This window comes from Peromyscus eremicus, chromosome 3, assembly GCF_949786415.1.
Source record: "Peromyscus eremicus chromosome 3, PerEre_H2_v1, whole genome shotgun sequence".
In the NCBI taxonomy this organism is placed as follows: Eukaryota; Metazoa; Chordata; class Mammalia; order Rodentia; family Cricetidae; genus Peromyscus; species Peromyscus eremicus.
Window position 1 is genome coordinate 70,589,718 of NC_081418.1, and position 21,984 is coordinate 70,611,701.

Here is a 21,984-nt window from a genome sequence, read left to right on the forward strand (position 1 = left end):
ACTGGCATAAAACTAGCTGGGACAGAAGATAAACAAATTTAGGCTAGAAGTTAGTGTCCTGCTAAAGGCCACTTGGCCACAAAGAATTTGCACTCCACCTTAAGACTAGACCTGATTCATTTCACAAACATCACTGTTAATGACTGCTATGATTCATCACTTGAGTGGCCTTACCATTGAGTAAATATTGGCTAAGGGCATCTCTCTTTAAAGAAGAAATAGCATTCGTGTTTAAATTACACAGCTTCAAGTTCCTAGTTCTACATTGTTGCCCTAACTATGTAGTCCATTGTAGTGGCCCGAAAAGAAACTGGGAATCATCAAACGAGGATCTCTAGATTAAAATAAAAGCGAATAGGGCATTAAGCAAGGTGTGCAGTTCAAGTAAATAACCAATTAAGTAATATATTATTTACTAAACCTGTCATCCTTACATTAAGGAAAAACAAAATGCCCACACCCTAGCACTTCAGAGCATACTTCTGTGACATTAGCATTTGGGTTGGATTGTGCTCTTTCTAACATTTCCCTTCCACTCAACCTGTGATTAACACTTTTCTTGGCTAAAAATCCTAACAACAGCGCATTTTCACACTTTCATGTGCATAGGCATCCCCCTTGGGGAGCTTGCGAAAATGCAGACTTTGATCCAGAAGGTCTGGCATCCGGGCGAGATGGTATTTTTAACAGAACCCCAGGTGAAGTCAAAGCCAGCTGTCCAAAGACCGCTCGAGAGGCCCTGCAGTTTGGATAGCGCCTTGTACCGGAGCGCAGCCGGAAACGCAGTGCAGACTTGACTCATCCGAGGGTTCCGGGTCTCGGCCCGAATCGTTCTACACTGACAATCTTGACCTTCAGAGCTGAACCCCTGGGGACTCGAATCCAGGGGTGATCCGCTACCCACGTCCGCATCCGCGCCCCGCCCTCCAGCCCCACCGCGGCGCGGCCAGACCCCGGCGGCGCGGATTTGGGAGGGAGCGCGCACGCGCGCGCGCGCGCGGCGCCATGAGCATGCGCGAGCGCGCCGGGGCGGGCGCTGTGGGCTCCGTGGCCGCGGAAAGGCGCCTGCCCGCGACCGCCGCCTCAGGAGCCGCGCCTCCCTCGCCTCGCTCCGCCGGCCGCTCCGCCTCGTCCACAGCGACCGACCGCGCCTGGCGCAGGCGCAGACCCCGGACCCGAAGCTGCTGCTCCTCGGCTGTCGCGGTGACCCCGCCCCCGGGCCCAGGATGTGAGGCCGGTCCGGTGTCCCCGCGGCGGGCCGGGGCGGCGTGGGGCCCGCGGGCGCCATGGAGGGCGTGCTGTACAAGTGGACCAACTACCTGAGCGGTGAGTGCGGGCCTGCCTCCGTGTGCGCGGTGCGCCAGGCGGCGCCCTCCGCCGGCTCGCGGCCCGGACCGACATTGGGGTGCAGCCGGCACCCGGGGCCCGCCACGGGGTCCACCCCAATCTCGCGAATTGGGCGCGGGGGTGGGGTGGGGGGGCGGCCTCGCCTGGGCCCTAGGCCTGTGGCAGGGTGCCGAGGGAGTGCCAGCAGCCCCTGGTATTCTAGAGTCTCCACAGACTCTCCCTACGCACCTTCAGGGTCATCCCCCTGCAGACCGAGGTAGCGGAGCTCTAGCTCCGCAGTCGGAAGCCCCCGAAGTGTGCGCTGGCGTTCGGCTTTTCTCTCCGAGTATTTCTTTTGTTCCAGACTCTGTCATAAAATGAATGCAGATATTAGCAACCGTGTCCTTGCCTTGCCCAGTACAATGGCTTAAAAATAGCACCCTGCCCCCTTCTAGCTCTTGGAGGCACTTTCCGCAACTATCTAGAAGTTAGAACTATTCCTCAGCCATGAAGATGATTCTCAGTGAGCGTTGCTTTCATCTGATCAGCAAATAATGTTTAATAAGTTATATGCTATATGAACTGTGCTGGATGCGTTTTTAAAGTTGAACTTTTTATTATGGGAAATGGGCTAACATTGAACGTGTCAGTGAGAATGCAGGAACCAGAAATCTTCCCAGCTAGAGTTGGAGTTTCCCCACCACCCTTTGATGGGGCAGTTCTGTTGTAAGGACAGACGTGGCTGCTGGGAAGAGTTGGCACTGTACCTTGGAGGAGGTCACAGCACAGTACAGGCGGAAGTACACCTGTCGGCGTGTACCTGAAATCTCCTCTCTGGGTAGCGCAGTAATTAGCACCTAGTTATTTCTTTCTCCTTTAATCACTGCCAGAGGGAGTGATGGGAGGCGTTGCCTTTAAAAAGGCCTTCATTTCAAGGATCTTCAGTGATGTCAGCGGAGAGATTAGGTTAGATGCGGATTACTCCAAAATGGACTTCAGTATGTTGAATTCTGGGAGTCCATTAGCATGCTGTTTATCTGAGAGGAGGCTTGACCAGGCCATTCTCCTGTTGAGGTTGTCCTAAACTATGAGAGGTAGTGTATGCATCTTAATGGTAAATCTTTACATCAACTTCACCCCCTGCTGACACACACACACACACACACACACACACACACACACACACAGCACTTTCTTCTCCAGCTCCAACTTAATGCCCTTCTTCCTTTTCCTCCCGTTTCTGTATGGAAAGTTTGGGCAATAAAATGCTCCTTCCCCCCATTTTCTGTATCCTTCACTGGGCCAAGATTTTTCTAGAAGAGTCTTTGGGAATCTTTGTTCTGGGATGCCCATAGCATCTGTTTTGATGTTGAGTCTACTTTTTTCTCCCCTGGGTTAGAATTCTTAGTACTGTTGAGTGGTTCCTGGGTGAAGCCTAAGGATGGCACTGGAGCCGTAGCTGCTGGTTCTTTTGGCTTGCCAGCCAGCTCGCCCGTCATTAAAGGCCCTCACACCCCTGGCTGCTCCTCTGGATATGCAGAGAATTGTGGTTCAGCACATTGTCTTTCATTGGACAATGAGCTTACTTTGGGAGAGGATGGCTCTGACTTAGGAAGGTCACGGGGCTCCTTGCTTCCTCTGCTCCCCTTGGCTTGTTGGTCTCCCACAAAGGGCCGTTGGAGTGTGAATGATGCGCTTCGGGGGAGACGTGACTCCTTTTTTGCTTCTGAAGCTTTGGTTTTTAAAATATTTTTTATTAGTTCTTTGAGAATGTCACACAACTTATTTTGATCATATTCATCCTGCTTCCCTTTCTCCAATTTCTCCCAAATCCACCTTTTCCACCAATACTCCCTACAAGTTCTCCTCCTCCTCTTCCTCCTCCTCCTCCTCCTCCTCCTCCTCCTCCTCCTCCTCCTCCTCCTCCTCCAGCTAGTGTTGCCCAAATGCTCTCCAGTGGGGGCCTGCCAGGGATCATACCATTAAGGAAAACTGACTCTCCGTCTCCTAGCCACCATCAGATGCCAGTAGTTTCTCAGTTAGTGCTGGGATTTCATGCCCTGCCCCCAGTTCCGCTGGGATTTTGTCTGGCTTGAGCTTGCACAAGTCTTGTGGTGTTGTCACAGTCACTGAGTGCCTAGGAGCAACTGTCCCATTGTGTCCTTGATGTTATCTATCATCCTTGAATTTGACAGTCTTTTCACCTACTCTTCCACTAAGACGCCTGAGCCTTAGGGGTAGGGTGTGATGTGTTTGTTCCATTTAGGACTGAGCACTCCAGTCGCTTAAGTCTCCACACATCGACCAGTTGAGGGTCTCTGTGTTCATTGACTTCCACAATGATGAGAAATTTCTCTGATAAGTATTAAGCAATGCACTGATCTATGGGTATAGGAATAAGTCCTTAAAAGTTAGTTTAATGATATGTCCTTTTAGTAGATAACAATATTAGAGTCTCCTCTTGGGCCTGTTACCTATCTAACCACAAATTCTTAGTCTTATTAACAGTGCCAGGAATGGGTTCCATTTCACAGAGCAGGCTTTAGATGCAATCAGAAAGTGGTTAGTTATGTCCATAACGTTCATGCCACTGTTGTACCAGGGGGCATATCTTGTCAAGCCAGTCATTACTGTAGCTCATAGGGGTCACAGCCGAATGAGACTGAAGATTGCATTTTTCTTCTACTCGCATGCATAGCACCCTCCAGCGCTAGGAAAGCTAGCCAGTAGGATGCAGTTGAATACCAGCTTGATTACTGTGCTGTTACTCAAATATGTGGTGTATGAAGCTTATTTTAAAAAACTTTTTTGATTATAATTTGCATATATATATATATATATATATATATCCCGAGGTCTTCTAAAATTTTCTCCAAAAAGAACTCATAACCTATCCCTTTTATGTAGCTTGTGTATTTCTGCTTGTGAAAAGCTTCATAAGAGATACTAGGTGTCTGGTGAAGGGTATGGTAATGCACACCTTTAATCCTGGCACTCAGGAGGCAGACGCAGGTGAATCTTTGTGAGTTCAGAGGCCAGCCTGGTCTACATAACGAGTTCCAGGACAACCAGGGCTACATAGTGAAACCCTGTCTCAAACAAACAAACAAACAAACAAAAAGAAGGTGTTGAATTTGAGTAGATAACTTTAGTATATCCATTCAGCCATTGAATCTTTGGAGAATGTATTAATTACTCTTTTGTGGTGCTAGGGATCAACCCAGGCCTAGTGTTGCTGAGTACATGCTCTTACCATCTGCAATCCCTGATAATGATTTCATTTCCCAACTGCTTACTCATAGGCACTACACTAGGAACAGGGGAAGTAAGCAGACAGCTTTCTTGCCCTGCTTGTGCCTTATGGTCTGGTCTGTAAGAAAGATTGGATTAGTTAGAAGCAGGTTCCAAATGTGTGTGTGGGCTCAGGGACAGCTAGGAGGTTGGTCTGGGTTGCTGGGGGAAATTGCTTTATTAAATAGAGCCAGAAGGTGAGTCAACCTACCTAGGCACGTGGACCAAGACAGCTGTGCAGTAGCAGTAGAAGGTGGTGCGGAAGAATCTGACACAGGAGCCATGTGTGAAGGCTTCAGACAGATAGGGACCAGGAGTCTGGAAGAGGAAGAGACAACAGATATGCTAGGGTATTTGGGAAGCCTTATCATGACCTGTGTAAGCCGTGTGGTGTGGTGTGGTGTGACTGTTTATGTACATGCACAAGTGTGCAAGTGTGTGAAATTTAAATGAACTATTCTGCTTGCAGCATTCAAAGTTTTCCAGTTACAGGTCCGGGGTCATAGCTCAGTGGAAAAGCTTGCCTACCATGCATAAAAGATCCAAATGTTTTGTTTTTGCCAGATGTGCTAGTGGCACATGCCTGCAATCCTAGTACTCAGGATCCTGAGATACTGTAGACCAGCCTGGGCTGCATGGTAAGACCTTCTCTCTTTACATACGTCTACTGCACTTCTTGTGTTTTGACAAGCAGTGCCGTTATTTTATAGGTGTCTATTATTGAAAGTTAGAAGCATCAGGTCTTGAGAAAAGCATCTAAATTTCTAGCATGCATGTGATTCAAGAAGGCAGGAACAGAAGAGAAAGCTCTTTCACTCAGTTACCAGTTTTATTTAATGCTCCTTGTGCTTCTTCAGTGAAAAATGAAAAGCTTTAGGGCCATCTTCCTCTTTAAAGTACAGAATATTAGACACTCAGGGATTTGTTGTTGAAAATTATTTTCAGATGTTAGAAAATTAAATTTGAGATATATATTGATTGATTTTTTTTTCAAGACAGGGTTTATCTGTGTAGCCCTGGCTGTCCTGGAACTTGCTCTGTAGACCAGGCTGGTCTTGAACTCATAGAAATCCACCTGCCTCTGCCTCCCAAGTGCTGGGATTAAAGGCATGCACCACCACTGCCCAGATAATTTGGGATATTTAAAAGGAATCAATATGTGTTGTGACATGCACAGTATACAACCACCAGGCACTGTTTTCTCCCTGTTCATATCTTTTAAAACCTAAAATGTGGTCAGTAACGTCCGAGCAGGCTGTTGGCTAGAGTCAGTGAGAGCTGGACTCGGGACAGCAGCTCCATCACTGCCAGTGCCAGTCACTTGACCTTTCTTGAACTTTAGTGTCTTCCTCCCCTGTAAAAAGAATGTGGCTTACTAGTTTAATTCTAAGACGTTTCAACACTTACAATGTGATACCTGCTATTCTGAACATTTTGCGTTTGAACCTTACATGAACTTTGAGAATCCTTTATCATTTCCTTTTGAGATGAAGGCATTGAATCACAGCATTAGATTGGGCTTAAGGTCACACAGTTAATAAGTGGCTCCAGAGTCATTGCTCCCTTACATAATACTGTCAAAGGTCCCTCTGGCTTGATCATTATATAATGCTAGCTGATTCATAATGTACCTATATTTGAAGCATGTTTGACCTAGAATGCAGGACTATTTGAGGGGAGGAGCTAGGGAGGAGTTGAGGAGTGAGGGAAGCTTTGAGTACGGAATACTTGGAATACTCGGCATATGTTTAACCACAGAGAGTTTCCAGCTGTGCTTTCTGATTTACCCATTTTCCTGCCCACTTAGCAGACAGGAGAGCTGTTACCTCAAGCTCTAACCAGTTGCAAGTTTCTTGAGCAGGTTAGGCACAAACACATTGTGGCACTGCACTCCAGAAACAACAAAAGCTTGCATCATGCTGGCCAGGTGGCTGCCAGTGAGGAGGCACTGTGATGTTTCTCCCAGGTGGTAGAAGTAACTCTTGCCCTGTATCTTTATGTTGTATAATTGCCAAGAGGACATCTAGAACATGGTGACCCAGAGTAGGGGTCATGGTCTCACAGCTACTTGTTCACGTTTTTCTATTGTTGTAATTGCAACATCCTCATTGAAATAATTCAGATACCATAAGATTCACTCATTTAAAATATACAAGTCAGTAGCTTGTGTGTACACACACACAGTGCAACCATTACTACCATTCATTTTAGAGCATTTTCGCGGCTCCTGCAACCTCCGTTCCATTTGTATAGACTTACCTAGTCTAGCTATTTTCTTTTTTTTTTTTTTAAGATTTATTTATGGGGGCTGGAGAGATGGCTCAGAGGTTAAGAGCACTGGCTGTTCTTCCAGAGGTCCTGAGTTCAATTCCCAGCAACCACATGGTGGCTCACAACCATCTGTAATGAGATCTGATGCCTCTTCTGGCCTGCAGGTATACATGCAGCCAGAACACTGTATACATAATAAATAAATGTTTAAAAAAAAAAAAAAAGATTTATTTATTTATTATGTGTACAGAAGAGGGTGCCAGATCTCATTACAGATGGTTGTGAGCCACCATGTGGGTGCTGGGAATTGAACTCAGGACCTCTGGAAGAGCAGTCGGTGCTCTTAACCTCTGAGCCGTCTCTTCAGCCCTCTAGCTATTTTCTATGTCATTTACTTTCCTTGCCCTTGACAGAATAGCTGACAGAAACAACTTAAAGGAAGAAGGACTTATTCTGGCTAACAGCTTAGGGAACACAGTCCACCATGCCTGGAAAGGCATGGCAGTGTAAGCTTGCCCTGGCTGTGGCATCAAGAACATGTAGCAGCTGGTCACATTGCCAGGCAGTCCAGAAGCAGAAAACTTGGATCAAATGTGGAGCTGGCCTGTTATCTTCAAGCCTCACCTCTGCCAGCTAGGTCCCATCCAGAAGGTTCCGCAACTTCCCAGAACAGTTTGAAGAGCTGGATTCTAACTGTTTAAACAAATCACATGATTTTAGGATTTTATTTTGTTTATCCATTTTGTGGCATGTATTGATTCATTTCATACCACTAAATAATACTTCACTGCACACTGATTTGCGTATCTATTCTTCAGTAGATGACATTCTTTCACATGTAAATGTCTAATAATTAACTTTTACACACGGAATTTTGGATTCAGTGACAGAGTGTGTTGTTCAGTTCTTGCTACTGTGGTGAAATCCATGTGATAATTAACCCTATAAAGAAAATGGCTTGTAATATTGGAAGTTCTGGTCTGTGATCTGTTGGTCCTGTTGTTTTGGGCCTGTGGTGAGGTAGCATATCATGGTGCAGTATATGGAAGAGCAGACCATTTACTTCATGGCCAAGAAACAAACCAGATAAAGAAGGTTCTAGGGTCCTACAGTCCTCTAAAAGAACATTCCTATGTCCTAGAGATATCCCACCAGACCACACCTCTTGACAATTTTCAGTTTCAGTAGTGCCTCAGTAGTATGGCTCTTTCCTGCAGGCATACAGTTGTGACAACAAATAAGCTTAGCAGCATAGCTAGCAGATATACACACACACACACACACACACACACACACATACACACACACACACACACACACACACACACACACACACACACACACGGTGGTGACCTCCCCACCAGGAGTGCCACACTCTCTCATTTTGCTGTATGATGTGGTTGGGTATATTGGGGGTGATCAGAACTGTGAACTGAAGAAACTGGGGATCATTTTTCTCAGATTTTGTTCTTGGTGTTTAGTCCTTATCATTTCCTGTTATCATCACTTTGGTTTTGTTTAGAATGAGCAAAAGTCAGCCAAGTTCCTTTAGAACCAGATTTAAGAGAGATGATTTTATGTTGTGTACCAGACGGATGTATAAGACAAGTAAGGCACATCTCAGTGCCACAATGCCTGGCTGTTTTCTTGGATCCTGCGTCAGGCTTGTGGAGTATGTGGCAGCACCTGAAAAGATCAAGAAATGTGATATATATGAAAAATACTGCTACAGAGAGCTGTTCTCAGTATTCTGTCCTAGCACAGGAAACTGAACATTTGCTTGAAAATACACTCCATTTCCTTCAGCTAGAAATGCTCTAAGACAAAAAGCTGTCCTTATTTTTAAAATCAGCGAAATGATTTCACAAATCTCTTTCAACACTATTACTCCCTTTTCATTTATTCATCTGAGAAACCCATATTGAGCTTGAGTTTCTCATCCATCAGACCCTTTGAGAGTGCTAGGACCCCTGTTTGGAGCAGAACAGAGTCTTTGTGCTCAAGAGATTGTAGTCTGACAGAGGGCCTTCTCAATCATGGAAATTCGCTTCCATGATTGTGGGTTTGGACATACAAATTTTTATGTAGCTGCCCCAAGGCTGTGACTTGCCAAGTCTTGGAGGATCACATGGTATATAGCTGTCTCTAGAGGAGTTAGGTGTTAATCTTTCACTCTAGTGGCTTTCCTGAGATTTTAACAGCAACTTTGGATTACCTCTGACGGCTCAACTGTAGGCATTTTGGGCCATCTGGTTTGGCATTGCAGGTGACTTTTGCTCCTTCCCTCTGTTGGCCTGTATTCACCTCTTAGAGAGAGATCAGCCTTAGCTGTTGTTGTTTGATCTTTGGATCTTTGGTGGGGGGCCGGCCACCCAGCTCCAAATAAATCACACACAGAGGCTTATTCTTACTTGTGAATGCCTGGCCTTAGCTTGGCTTAGTTTCTTTCCAGCTTTCCTTGACTTAAATCATCCCATCTACCTTTTGCTACCTCTGGGCTTTTCTTGTTTTCTTACTCTTACTCCATGGCTTGCTGTGTAGCTGGGTGGCTGGAGTCCTCCTCCTCCTCTGGCTCCTACCTTTTTACTACCAGATTTCTCCTTCTATATATTCTCTCTGCCTGCCAGCCCCGCCTATCCTTTCTCCTGCCTTGCTGTTGGCCGTTCAGTTCTTTATTAGACCATTAGGTGTTTTACACAAGCACAGTAACACAGCTTCACAGAGTTAAACAAATGCAACATAAACAAAAGTAACACACCTTAAAATAGTATTCCACTACACTACCTGTGACACCAGTGTAAGAAGCCAGAAAATAGGAAGAAAAAAAAAAGAACAAAAAAAGGAAAGTATAAAATTAGCTAACAGAAACAGGCACATTTTTGTCAGGAACAAATGTTAAGAACCCCCTTTTAGCAGCGATGAAGGAAAAGCATCTTGGAAGAGGTAAGATGCAAGGGTGGGTAGACTTGGTGTGGACACAGGTAAGGCACAGCACTGGATTTCAAAGGGGGAAACAGAACCAAAACACATTCTTTTCCAAAAGGAGGAAATATTAGAGGGGTGTGAGGAGAGAGATTATTACACTAAACTGGAAAGTGTGGAGTTTGTATGGTAGACAGTCACTCAGGACTTCAGAATGGGAAGAAAGAATGGGTAAAAACAATCTTTAAGGAAGACTAACCAGGCTGGACATGACAAGTGAGTTAGAGTGAAGTGGAGGTGGGGAGAAGGGGAGAAGGGCAGTATTCCCTTGTCACTGATGAGTAAGCCTAGGCTCACATGATAAATAACTTAAAAACACAGTGAGCCCATTCTGCATTACCATCCTGTCTGTGACCTCACACTCCATGTCCCAGTGTGGCACAGTGGGATGCTGAAAACACAGAAATATTGAGAGTGGAGGGGCTCAGTGACTGGCCTGGAGGGTGAGGCAGAATTGGGCTTTCGGCTTACAGCTTGGATGTGATGCAAGATGTGCTCAGAAAGACACCAAGTGAGAGGGAAGATGATGTCATCAGTTTGGAAGGAGACTTTGAAACTACTTAGTTTGCCTCTGCTAGCTAGTTGCAAAGAAGGCTCAGAGCAATGAGTGTCTTGCAGCAATGACTGCGCCAAAATGTTCTCACTCTAGTCTGGTGGTACATGCAGAAAGCATGTAATACACGATAAAGAAGTATGCAGTCTGTTTGCCCAGTGTACACAAGAGAGACAACAGAACAGACTCCACAGGAGGCTCCAGAGAGTTTTGAATAACTGTGATTATACTTAGCCCTTCACTACCTGCATCCCCTCCCTCTGTAAGCCTGTCCCTTCTTGAGGTCTACGATCTTTTCTCTAGACTCTAGGCCTGACAATTTTAACTGCTAAAATCATGCTCTGTGGATTAATTAATGTTAACTAAGGAGCCTGTAATTTGGCTAATCACAATTTACCTGTTATGATAAGGGGTGTTTCTTCCCTCTCCTCCCTCCTCCTCAGTTACTGACTGTCCTGGCACAGAAGCCCAAGGCTTTCCTAGCCAACTTCTCTGTGGGGCTCTGCTAGAGATGTTGAGGTATAGGTGGGCTCTGAGGAGACCTGGTGTGGCTGAGTGCCAGGCCAGATGTTGAAAGCCATCAAGGTTGTTGTGGAGGTCAGGGTTACTTGAGATCAGGAAATGCTTTGCTTCAGTTTAAAATGGTTCATTCTTAACACATTTATATAATATAAACAATATATGTTTGTGTTACCCACTGTTCTATGCTATGAAGAGACACTATGATCAAGGAAACTCTTATGAAACAAAGCACTTAATTGGGAGCTTGCTTACAGTTTCAGAGAGTGAGTCTGTTATCATCATGGTGGGGGAGCATGGTGGGAACATGGCGGCACGCATGGCAGCAGACAGAGAGAAACACTGTGCCCTGTGTGAACTTTTTGAAACCTCCAATCCCACCTCTCCAACACACACTGCCTCCAACAAGGCCACACCTCCTAATCCTTCTCAAATAGTTCCACTCCCCGATGACTAAGCATTCAAATATGTCAGCCTATGGGGCCATTCTTATTCAAACCACTGCAACACTGTATTATAACATGGATTAAAAACATGGAAACTATAATTTTATGGTAAAAGTTAAATTTTGCCTTACTGCTTCAGAAAATTTGTCAATCCTTTAAGAATTTTAATTTCAGTTTATTTTCTTAACATTAGTCACTTGGCCTTAATAATCTAGGGAAAAGCTGAATTTTCTGTTGCTCTCTATGAGGGCAAAGATTTACATATTTTAAAAGCTTGCAGCAACTACTAGGAAACATTCAAACTCAGTAGAAGTTTTGTGGGAAAAGCTAAAGCTGAAGTTAGTAAAGGGGCTCAGGAGGTTAGTTAAGGGGCTCAAAAGGTTAGTTAAGGGGCTCAAGAGGTTAGTTAAGGGGCTCAAGAGGTTAGTTAAGGGACTCAGGAGGTTAGTTCAGGGGCTCAGGAGGTTAGTTCAGGGGCTCAGGAGGTTAGTTCAGGGGCTCAGGAGGTTAGTTCAGGGGCTCAGGAGTTTAGTTAAGGGACTCAGGAGGTTAGTTCAGGGGCTCAGGAGGTTAGTTCAGGGCCTCAAGAGTTTAGTTCAGGGACTCAGGAGCTTAGTTAAGGGATTTTGCTGCCTTTGCTCCACCAATCTGGCCCATTTATTGTAGTCAGTGGCCTCTCCTTTTACTGATCAAAAAGTACATTTCCTTCACATTATTTTCTACTTTATTTTCAGTATATGATTTAAATAATGCTCTTCTTTTTTTCCCCCTGGATTTCTATACAGCAGCATTTCTTGTGAATTTAAAAACTCACAATGAATCGATGTTTTCTTTTTATGATTCTTCCTGCTAATGGCGAGATTATAAACACTTGGTTCCCATTAACACCTTAATTGGCAGATTTTTTTTTTAAGGCACTCTGGTGAGTTTATAGACAGAATGACTGATGTACTCAAGCACCTAGCTTCTAAAACTGTGGGTCTCAACTTTGTAGAGAGTTGTATAATTGAATGGGAGGGAGTTGCAACCAAGGTAAAAAGGTTTTTGCCCACAGTCCAGGAATCAATTCAAAATCAAGTACACTCACCTATGTTGCATGTCAGACCTTCATTCCATTGAACACACATGTGCACTTACACTGTGCATGTTGCCAGACCACATATTGTCTACAGATGCTGCTTGAAACATCTCAGCCTAGATTGAAAACTAATGTCACCAGGAACTGGAGTGTTCTTACTAGGCATATCAGGTTTTCTGCTCTTTAAAAAGATGTAGTGAATGGTTGCTGAGGGATGGAAAATTGTACTCCTTTGGAGACGTGGCTGCTACTAAGTTGCCTAAGCCTCAGTGAATGGCCCTACACCCATGCACATGTGGGAAGCACTATTTGGACTCAGCTTACCAATAACAACAAAACATGAAAGACATGAAGTTGGGAGAGAAATGTGGGAGCACTAAGGGGAACTGGAGGGAGAAGATGGTGGTTATGACCAAAATACACTGTATAAATTTTTGAGACTTTCAAAGAGTAAAAAAAAAACATTAAAAATACATAGCAGCTTGATTCTTTTCCTACTGCCTGTATGTATGAAATTAGTATTATCTTTGGATTGAATTCTATTAGAATATATTTTACTTTCATATTTTATTTTATTGTATTGTATGGGTATAGGTGTTTGCTTTCATATATGTCTGTGTACCTCATAAGTGCCTCATGTGTACCTGGTGCCGGGGGAGGTCAGAAGAGGGTGTCATATCCTCTGAGACTGGAGTTACAGATGGTTGTATGCCTCCAGGTGGGTGCTGAGAAATGAACCCAGCTTCTTTGGAAGAGCAGTTGGTGCTCTTAACTGCTGAGCCATCTCTCTAGCCTCAGATTTTCAAAATTCCTATTTGAATTTCTAACTTGAGTTTCATAAAATCCAGTCAGTGAATTTTGGCTTGGTAGAACAGAATTTTCAGCAGTGTCTAAAATGGCCCTGAAACACTTCTGCCATCTTATACTGTGATGTATTTACACCAAGTGGCATTCTCTGCCTTGACCATTATAAAAATCAAAATAAGTTGAGTACATAGTGGGGTATGCCTTTAACCCTAACACTTAGGAGTCAGAGGTGGAGGGTCTCTGTGAGTTTCAGGCTGTCCAGCTCTCCATAGTTAGTTCTAGGCCAACCAAAGTTATGTGGTGAAGACCCTACCTCAAAAAAAGGTAATTAACTAAAAAACATTGACGATGCTTTGTCCTGCAGTGTCATATATTCAGCCAAGATTTCATTTATATAAAAGGAAACCAGCATATATCGCTTATTAGTATGCAGATTTACTTCTTACCTTTTATGTAGGGTTATATGTATACTAAAAGACTTGTTTTAAAATAAACCTCTTAATGATTTATTATCAGTAAATGCTAAAGTTACACATAAAAATAAATCATAAATGGAAGTGTAAGAAGCCTTGCTCTAGCATAAGGTAGCCATTTCACCTGATGGCATCCTGCTGTTCACTTGTTTAAGAGAATCATTATTGGGCCAAGAAGGAGGAGCCCCCTTTAGACTCTTTCCTATGGTTACAGTGGAAAAGAAAACAAAATACAGCAGCTATTCAAATGCCCACAGATACTCACCACAATTGGCCACATACTGGGCCATAGCACTCAACCTTACCAAGTGGTATCAAAAAAATGTTCTGTGTCCTTAACAGAAATCACTCTATCAATAACTAAAAGGATGTAGAGATCCCCAAATATGAGAAAATTAAATATTATACTTCATAGTAACATAAACAAGATCAAAAAAGGAAGTCCCTAATTAAATTGGGAAATACTTTGAAGTTAAAATGAAAATACTTCAGTGGCTGGTCAGGTGTGATGGTTTGAAATGAGAATGGTCTTCATAGGCTCATATATTTGCATGCTTAGTCACCAGTTGGTGAACCAGTTAGGAAGGATTAGGAGGTGTGGCCTTGTTGGAGGAGGCTTGAGTTTTCAAAAATCCATGCCAGGCCCAATGTCTGTCTGTCTGTCTCTCTCTCTCTCTCTCTCTCTCTCTCTCTCTCTCTCTCTCTCTCTCTCTCTCTCTTCCTCTTTCTCTCTGCCTGCCTGCCTTTAAATCAGATGTAAGCTCTTAGCCCCATGCCTACCAGCCTCCATGCTCCCTGCCATGATGATAATGGACTAATCCTCTGAAACTAAGTAAGCTGCCAATTAAATGCTTTTTTTTTTTTTTTTTTTAATGAGTTCCTTTGGTCATAGTGTCTCTCCTCAGAGTAACAGAACAGTGACTAAGATACCAGGGGAGACTTGACCTTAAAGAGTAGCCCAAGAAAATCTGGGAAAGGACAGTGTTTGTCCCTTGACTATTGTACTATTAGAGACCTGTGCATTTGTTGAAATTTGGACTTGTTTCCTAAAGGATACATTTTGCTTGATAGAAATTTTAAAGTCTTTCAGATGCTTGTTTAATGAGGCATCCCCTTCCTCAGAGTGGTCCAGATGAGCTGCTTGTCATACACTGTATAGTGCACTCGTCTCCATGCATTACTCAGACATGGCTCATGTGTTTCTTCTTTAGTTTGATTCTTTAAAGAAGTAAAACATTTGTGTTTAGAAATTTTGATTTTAAAGTAGTAGTTCTGTTAGAATATTGAAAAAGAAAATTTAGTGCCTGCTATGGGTGTCTTTCTGTATGCTGTGAATATGTGTTGCTCTGATTGGTTGATAAATAAAGCCATTTGGCCTATGGCAAGGCAGCTTAAAGGCAGGCAGGAAATCCAAACAGATAGACAGGAAGGGAAAGAAGAGGCAAGGCAGATGCTGGGAGCTGCCGCCAGGAGAAGCAAGATGTAAAGTACCGACCAGTAAGCCACAAGCCACGTGGCAAAGAAAATATTTATAGAAATGGGTTAATTTAAGATATAAGAGCTAGCTAGCAAGAAGCCTGCCATGGCCATAGTTAAAAATAATATAAGCCTATGTGCGTTTATTTGGGACCAAGCATCTGCAGGATGCGGGTGGGAAAGATTCCACAGGACTGGAGAAAACTTCTGGCTACAAGTGCCAAATTAACACAAGCAATATAAGTTCGCATCTAAATGTAAGTACATATTTTGAAGAAAATTATGGGTGTGTGTGTGTGTGTGTGTGTGTGTGTGTGTGTGTGTGTGTTTCAATATTAATTGAGTTGAAAAGCTTTTTAGTTTAAGATAAAGGCAGCTTATTTTAGCCAGGTATGATGGCATGTGTAGTTCTAGCTACCCTGGAAGGCAAGGCAGAAGGATCCATTGAACTCAGGAGTTTGAGGCTAGCATGACCTGTACAGCAAACCTCTGTTTCCCAGAAAGAATGAATTGCAAATGATTGTCTGATGATTAAGTGTAAAAAGCATCCGCTGTGTGAGGAAGGGACAGCAGACTGTAGTTTGGGAGTGGTGGTATTTAGGACTTTAGTTTTTTGTTTTATTTTGTTTTGAGACAGGGTCTTGCTATGTAGCCCTGGCTGTCCTGGAACTCATGATGTAGACCAGGATGGCCTTCAACTGACAGAGACCTGCTGCCCAAATTCTGGGATTAAAGGCCTGCACCACTATGCCCAGCAACTTTAACAAAATTTTAGTGGTATCTTGTCTCTTTCAGAGTTTTACACTTCCGTTGAACTGCTTTTCTGAGTAGCTTATTTGATGTTACAGTAAATGGTTCTTGAATTTTATTTTCAAATTGTTCATTGCTTCTCTACAGAAGTGTGGTTGGTGTTCATACATTGAATCTTGTTGAACTGACTAGATTTGCCTTTTCCTATCTCATATGGATACCTTTTATTTCATTTTCTCACTCACTGTCCTGCCTAAAACCTGCAGTGCAATGTTCAGTAGAAATGGCAAGAGCAGGAACCCTATCTTGCACTGATCTTAGGGAAAAAAGCTCTCCATCTCTCACTGTTGGGCATATTAATTATAGGAAAGCCTTTTCTAGTCTTAGTTTTGGTTTTGTTTGTTTCTTCTTTTTTATCATGAAAGAACTTTAGATTTTTGTCAAGTGCTTTTTGTATGTTTGGTGAGTTGATTCTTTAGAACTCTTGTTTGAAGAAAATTCCTATTCAGCCAAGTTTGCAAAACACAACAAAAAATAATAAAGATGTGCACTACCACAGAGGTGCCAGATCTCTGTGAGTTCGAGGCCAGCCCAGTCTACAGAACAAGTTCCAAGACAGCTAGGTCTACACGAGAAACCCTGTCTCGAAAAACCAAATAACAACAACAACAACCAGGACATTGATTACCTCACTTACCTGGAAATCCAAGAGTGTCTTCCCTTCAGGCATGACATACTCTGATTGAACAGCATCCAAATTTCCCTCTTCTCCCTCTGCCCCTCAAATTATTTGCCTCCCTTTCCCCTTATGTGACAGTCATGCTTAGGTACCTTGTAATGACAAAATGGCTTCCAAGTATCCTTAAAGTCTAGGAAAAAGGGACAGTCTCCAGTAATTTCTGTCTTTCTCTGATCCTAGAGGAAGTTCACAGAATGCTCATTGAGCCAGTTGTTTATTCTAGAACTCACTGAGGTTGGAGTATGTGAAACTCCAGTTACACCTGTTGCATACACATACCTATCTTGAAACTGGGCAACTTCACCCAAATTATGTGAAGTGTAGAGAAAGGGGTTTGCAGCAATGGAAATATGCAGGGTGAATGCTGAATTTCCAAAAAAAAAAAAAAAAAAAATGTCAAGTATACTTTCTGCAGTGGCGTAATCCAGAATTATACAAAGCACAAATTTGCATTTGTATATTGTTTTCCCCCTGAGTGCCATCTCCGGTGATAAGAGGGTGCGAGCTAAACCGCTAGAGTTTCTTGGTTCATCCTTCCGTGTATATAGTTTGAAAACATGTTTCCTCCTTAATAGAGGATAGCAAAAAGGGGCTTAGGTTAGGCAGGAAGATAGTCAGTTGGCAGGATAAGGAGCAGGGAATCGTACAGACCCATAGTTTCCACCAGTCTTTTATTACCTTGAGTCTTTATTATCTCTCGTTTCCAGGCTATCTGCAGAATATCGTGAAACATGAAGTAAATCCATAGCCACCTCACCGTCCATGCATCTTTTCTTGTACAGTTCGTTTTTGCTGGATGGTGGCCCAGTTTGTCAGCATTGGGCACTAAAGAGAACAGTGTGTCCAGCACTAATCGGACTTTCCATCACAGCATTTAATGTCGTCTAACAGGAATGGGTTTCTTAATGTGTCTTTTGAGACTTCAGGAACCTTGAGCTTCTAAAACAGCTCTTCTTTGTCACAGTTTCTATAGTTCCAAGTTAAAGAATAAAATGGTGACATATTGAAATTCCCTTGAATAATTACACCTCCCCCCAGGTAAACATAATTTACAGTAAGTAAGAAGTTGCTTCAGTCATTAGCACAGTGAGGGGGTCCCTGCAGGTGTCATTCAGGGAAGTGAACCACTCAAAGAGATAAGAATGAAACCCCGGTGCAGATTGACTTTGTCAACCTGGATCAGACTTTGGAGAGTCTAATAGCAGGCCATTCATAGTCAGCATATTTAAAACATAGTACAATTTGGAGAAATGTTTCCAGGCAACAATCAGTCCAATCAGTCCAGTTCCAGGTGCACAATAAAGTTTAAGGTGTGACTACATAGAAACTCTTTCACAAAGTACATGTGACCATGAGGGTGGGTTCTATAGCTAAAAGGCCTAGAATCTAGTGTGGTCTCTGACCCATAGCATAGAGGTCAGCAGGCCATAAAGCATGTGTGACATCTCCCCTAAGGATAGGTAATGGTCTAGGGAGGAAAGAGTCTGGAATAATCATTCTGGGGAATTAGGGTGACATCTGTTCCTTCAGATAGCAAAAAGGTCACTAGGTCATTAACAACATCCATTCTCAGCTTTCTGGATGGAATGTAGGTATTTGATTTGTATCTCCTCCCTTGAGGAGACACCCCTGCGTGATTAGCATTCCTAGCTCTCTTAGTGCTTCTCTATGAGCACAAGGACCTCTGTGCCTTCACCAGTGCAGGCCACCAGCAAGTCTCAAAGCTCACTGCAGCTGAGCTGTGCAGAGAGGGGAGGACTTTCAGCATTTTAGGATCCCTGTAAGAGAAAGCTAGCTTAGTACATTCTTTTTTAATTTCAAGATGTTATTATATTATTATTATTACAGAATCTGGAATCACATTGTGATTAGTGTTTTATCTTTGTTTAATTGGCAAGTTTTTAAAAAATCTTTGCTACATTGAAAATGCTCTTGAAATTGATGTGGTGGTTTATTTTAGTGTCAGTTTGAGCCACAGCGGGCTGACGTAGTTTGGATATGGAATGCTCCTCAATGGCCCATGTGCTTAATTAAGTCTTGGTCCTCAGCTTCATACTGTTGGCAGGTGGCAGAAACTTTATGAGGAACCTAGGAAAAGGAAGTGGGGTTACTGAGGGGCATATTCTGGAAAAGTTGGATGCTGGTCCCTCTCCTGCTTCCTGCTACCATAAGGCAAGCATCTTGTATCAACAAGCTCTTGGCCACTACCATCATGTACCACTTCACCACAGTCCAGAAGCAGTGGAGTCCCAGTGACCATGACCTGAAACATCTGGTAAAATACTAAGCCCAAACCTTTCCTCCTTGCAAGTTGATTTATCTTAGGATGTTTGTCATAGTAATGGAAAATTGAGGGGCTCAGATCCTCAGACGTTTGGGGGAACACTCTGGATGGGTCTAGGGTATTTTTAAATAATATTAGCCCTTGAAATGGCAGATTAATTAAATAGAATGCTCCTCCAATCATGTTTATAGGGCCTCACCTAGCTGCTTAAAGTCTAGAATAAAACAAAAAGGCTGAGTAAGAAGGGACTCCACCTGCCCAGCTAGAATGAATGGGGTGGGATATTGACCTTCTTTGAAACCTGCTCTGTGGGCCCCAGCTTTGCTGACTGCAGATCTTGGGATGAGCTGATTCTTTATAGTAATTCACTTGGTATGTCAATATGTGATCCTGTTGCTTCTTTTTCTTGGAGACTGCTAAAGCAAAAGTCCTAAACTTGATGAAATAGTTATCAGGTATGTCTCAAATGCTTTCTACACAAAAGTTGTGGTATGTTTCAGGGGCAGGAAGTGTCCACACAAGTCAGAGTGGCAGGAGTTGAGCTCTAAGTGAAAAGACTGCTCTATATCAGGATGGCTTTCTACCAACAGGGAGCCAAAGCTTAGGAGTTTTTGTGTGCACAGAGGCAATATAGGGAGGCATGATTTTCTCCTTAGTTCTCTTGTGTGTAGTATGTGCCTTGAGATAGGTTTCCTTATCTATAAATTGAACAGATTGGCCTAGGTGATTTCAAAGACTTCTTCCCTTTTCAGATTCTGAGAAACTTTGTTTCAGTGAGGGCGAAGCGGCCTAAACAGTGGCGTCGATAATCAGATTCTTTTGCAGACGTGTAGTGCTTCGGTGATGCCAGGAGAGCCGCGGTGTACTCCGATCAATGATGGCTTTACTGGGTTGTGTGGATGGTGGCCATCACGTTTTGTTTCTGTAGAACTTGAAGTTGAGATTACAAAGTATCTCTTCCAACATAAATATATTATGAATTCATCTCAACAAGTTTGCTAGGATTGTAGGCGTGACCATGATAAGACCATAGGGTGCCTTATAGTCAATAAAGGGTCTTCCTCTCTAGGCAGAAACTTTCAGTACAGAAAGGCTAACAAGAGGAATAGCTGCAATTTTTGAAAGAATATTTATCTTTGGTGAGAAAAAAAATCATACGTCAGGATATTTCAGTTCAGGAATTATTGAAGAGTAGATCATTGAGAATTAATGTTCATCTAGTTTTATTTAAGGAAGTGAGAGAAGTGTTTCCTGGCAGGATTGTGTCTTGTGTGGTTCTTAGAAAAGCAGGCTCTGGTGAGTGGGAGGGACATCTCACCTGCCCTCCCAACTCCTTCCCTTCGATTTAGTGCAGACCACTCAACCTGGGGGAACAAGGAAGAGAGGAGTGGTTCCAGGAAGTACAGCATCTCCCAAACTTAAATAAGTATCATGTGGACAGCAGTTGGTGTTGTACCCATACCATACTACAAAAAGTTTTTATTTTTTTATGCATGTGAATGTTTAGCCTGCATGTATGTTGCTGTGCTTTGCTCGGTGCTCACGGAGACCAGAAGAGGGCATTGGATCCTCTGGAACCATGTGAGTGCTGGAAACCAAACTGTGGTCCTCTGCGAGAACAGATATCTGTGTCTGTTCAGTCCTTGGAGCTCTGCTCAAAGTCCCCACAACCTTCTCTCTGGATGCCTCAGCCATAGTCAAGTCACATGAGAGAAAGGTAATGTGGCACTTCAAAGAGGAAAACTATACCTAACTAAAGATGCCTGCTGGGAGTGTGTGTGTGTGTGTGTGTGTGTGTGTGTGTGTGTGTGTGTGTGTGTGTGTGTTTCAAAATAGTCAGGGCATTTTATGAGGAAGATGAAGTTTGATTCATCGCAAATCAGTTTGGTTTGTTTGGAATTACAGGGCATGTAAGAAGACTAGCTAAGATGCCTGCTTCTGCTGTATATAGCTTGTCCCCATACCCAGATATTGACAGGAGTAGAGCTAAATCTTGAGGGTTTAAGGTTTCTGTGCTTTGGTTGGCCAATACTAAATGGTCAGAGCAATCTGTCTGAGAGCTCTGTAGACCGATTCATTAGTCTGGACACCACGTTCCTTTTTCTGAGATGTCACCATAATCTTCGCTGCACAGTTTCTAAGTTCCTGATAATTCTTAGACAAAGGGGATGGATGTGTGAGAACAATGATGGTCAGGACAGTAATTGTTTGTCTGAAAAAAAATGAAGAATCACAAATTACTAGAACTGTGTTAAAGGGGGGCAGGGAATGAAAATAAAAATCTTGTGTAAGTCTTATTACATATCACCGTCACTTTTTGTTTTTGAGACAGAGTTTCTTTGTGTAACAGTCCTGGCTGCCCCGGAACTCACTCTGTAGACCAGGCTGGCCTCGAACTCACAGAGAACTGCTTGCCCTGCCTCCCAAGTGCTGAGATTAAAAGCGTGCTACCACTGCCCAGCTTCACCATCACTTCTTTACTCCTGATCCTTCCCAGCTTCTGTATCTAATGTGACTAAAGTATATACCTGTAGGACTGTTTGTTTCTCATTTTACAAGAATAGGTTCAAACGGACAAGTTTAACCCACGTCCTTCTTAGAAGCAATGAAAAAGGCTTCACATCTGGGAGTTGGTACTCTGCATTATTAGGTCCCATTTCTGTGCCTGGGTTGACACTTTACACACCAGCAGTAATTGTGCCTGCTTTTCCCCTGTTTTTAGGTTGGCAGCCTCGATGGTTCCTTCTTTGTGGGGGAATACTGTCCTATTACGATTCTCCTGAAGATGCCTGGAAGGGTTGTAAAGGGAGCATCCAGATGGCAGTTTGTGAGATTCAAGGTGAGTGACAAGCAGCTTACAACTTTTATTTTTCTTTGTACCTCCCTAGAAGAATGGCAAAGCCCTGGCCCCTGCATGCCTTTCTTGTTGTTCCTGCAGTACACACTGGGATATGAGGTACAATGTCCTTGCAGTAGAGCCTTGGTAAGA

At 43.4% G+C, this 21,984-nt stretch overlaps 1 protein-coding gene and 1 long non-coding RNA gene across 6 annotated transcripts in view; one reads left to right on the forward strand and one right to left on the reverse strand.

Annotated features, from left to right (window-relative positions):
- Window positions 1-1,048: 1,048 nt before the first annotated feature.
- The window catches only part of Plekha8 (pleckstrin homology domain containing A8), a 52,208-nt gene continuing 31,272 nt past the window's right edge, over window positions 1,049-21,984 (forward strand). For both annotated transcript variants that reach the window (XR_009378258.1, XM_059257873.1), the window contains exons 1-2: window positions 1,049-1,326; window positions 21,718-21,834. Coding sequence is in view for 1 of the 2 variants with exons in the window: in XM_059257873.1 (XP_059113856.1) it covers window positions 1,287-1,326; window positions 21,718-21,834 (157 nt within the window). In the remaining variant the exon portion in view is untranslated. The remainder of the gene's footprint in view (window positions 1,327-21,717; window positions 21,835-21,984) is intronic.
- The window catches only part of LOC131906977 (uncharacterized), a 39,124-nt gene continuing 24,250 nt past the window's right edge, over window positions 7,111-21,984 (reverse strand). For 2 of the 4 annotated variants that reach the window (XR_009378259.1, XR_009378262.1), the window contains exons 2-4: window positions 21,682-21,784; window positions 17,390-17,678; window positions 7,111-7,577 (exon numbers count right to left, since the gene is read on the reverse strand). This is a non-coding gene — a long non-coding RNA (uncharacterized LOC131906977). Of the gene's footprint in view, window positions 7,578-14,490; window positions 14,965-17,389; window positions 17,679-18,610; window positions 18,800-21,681; window positions 21,785-21,984 lie in introns of those variants that run through there. The other 2 variants (XR_009378260.1, XR_009378261.1) reach the window with 2 other exon arrangements.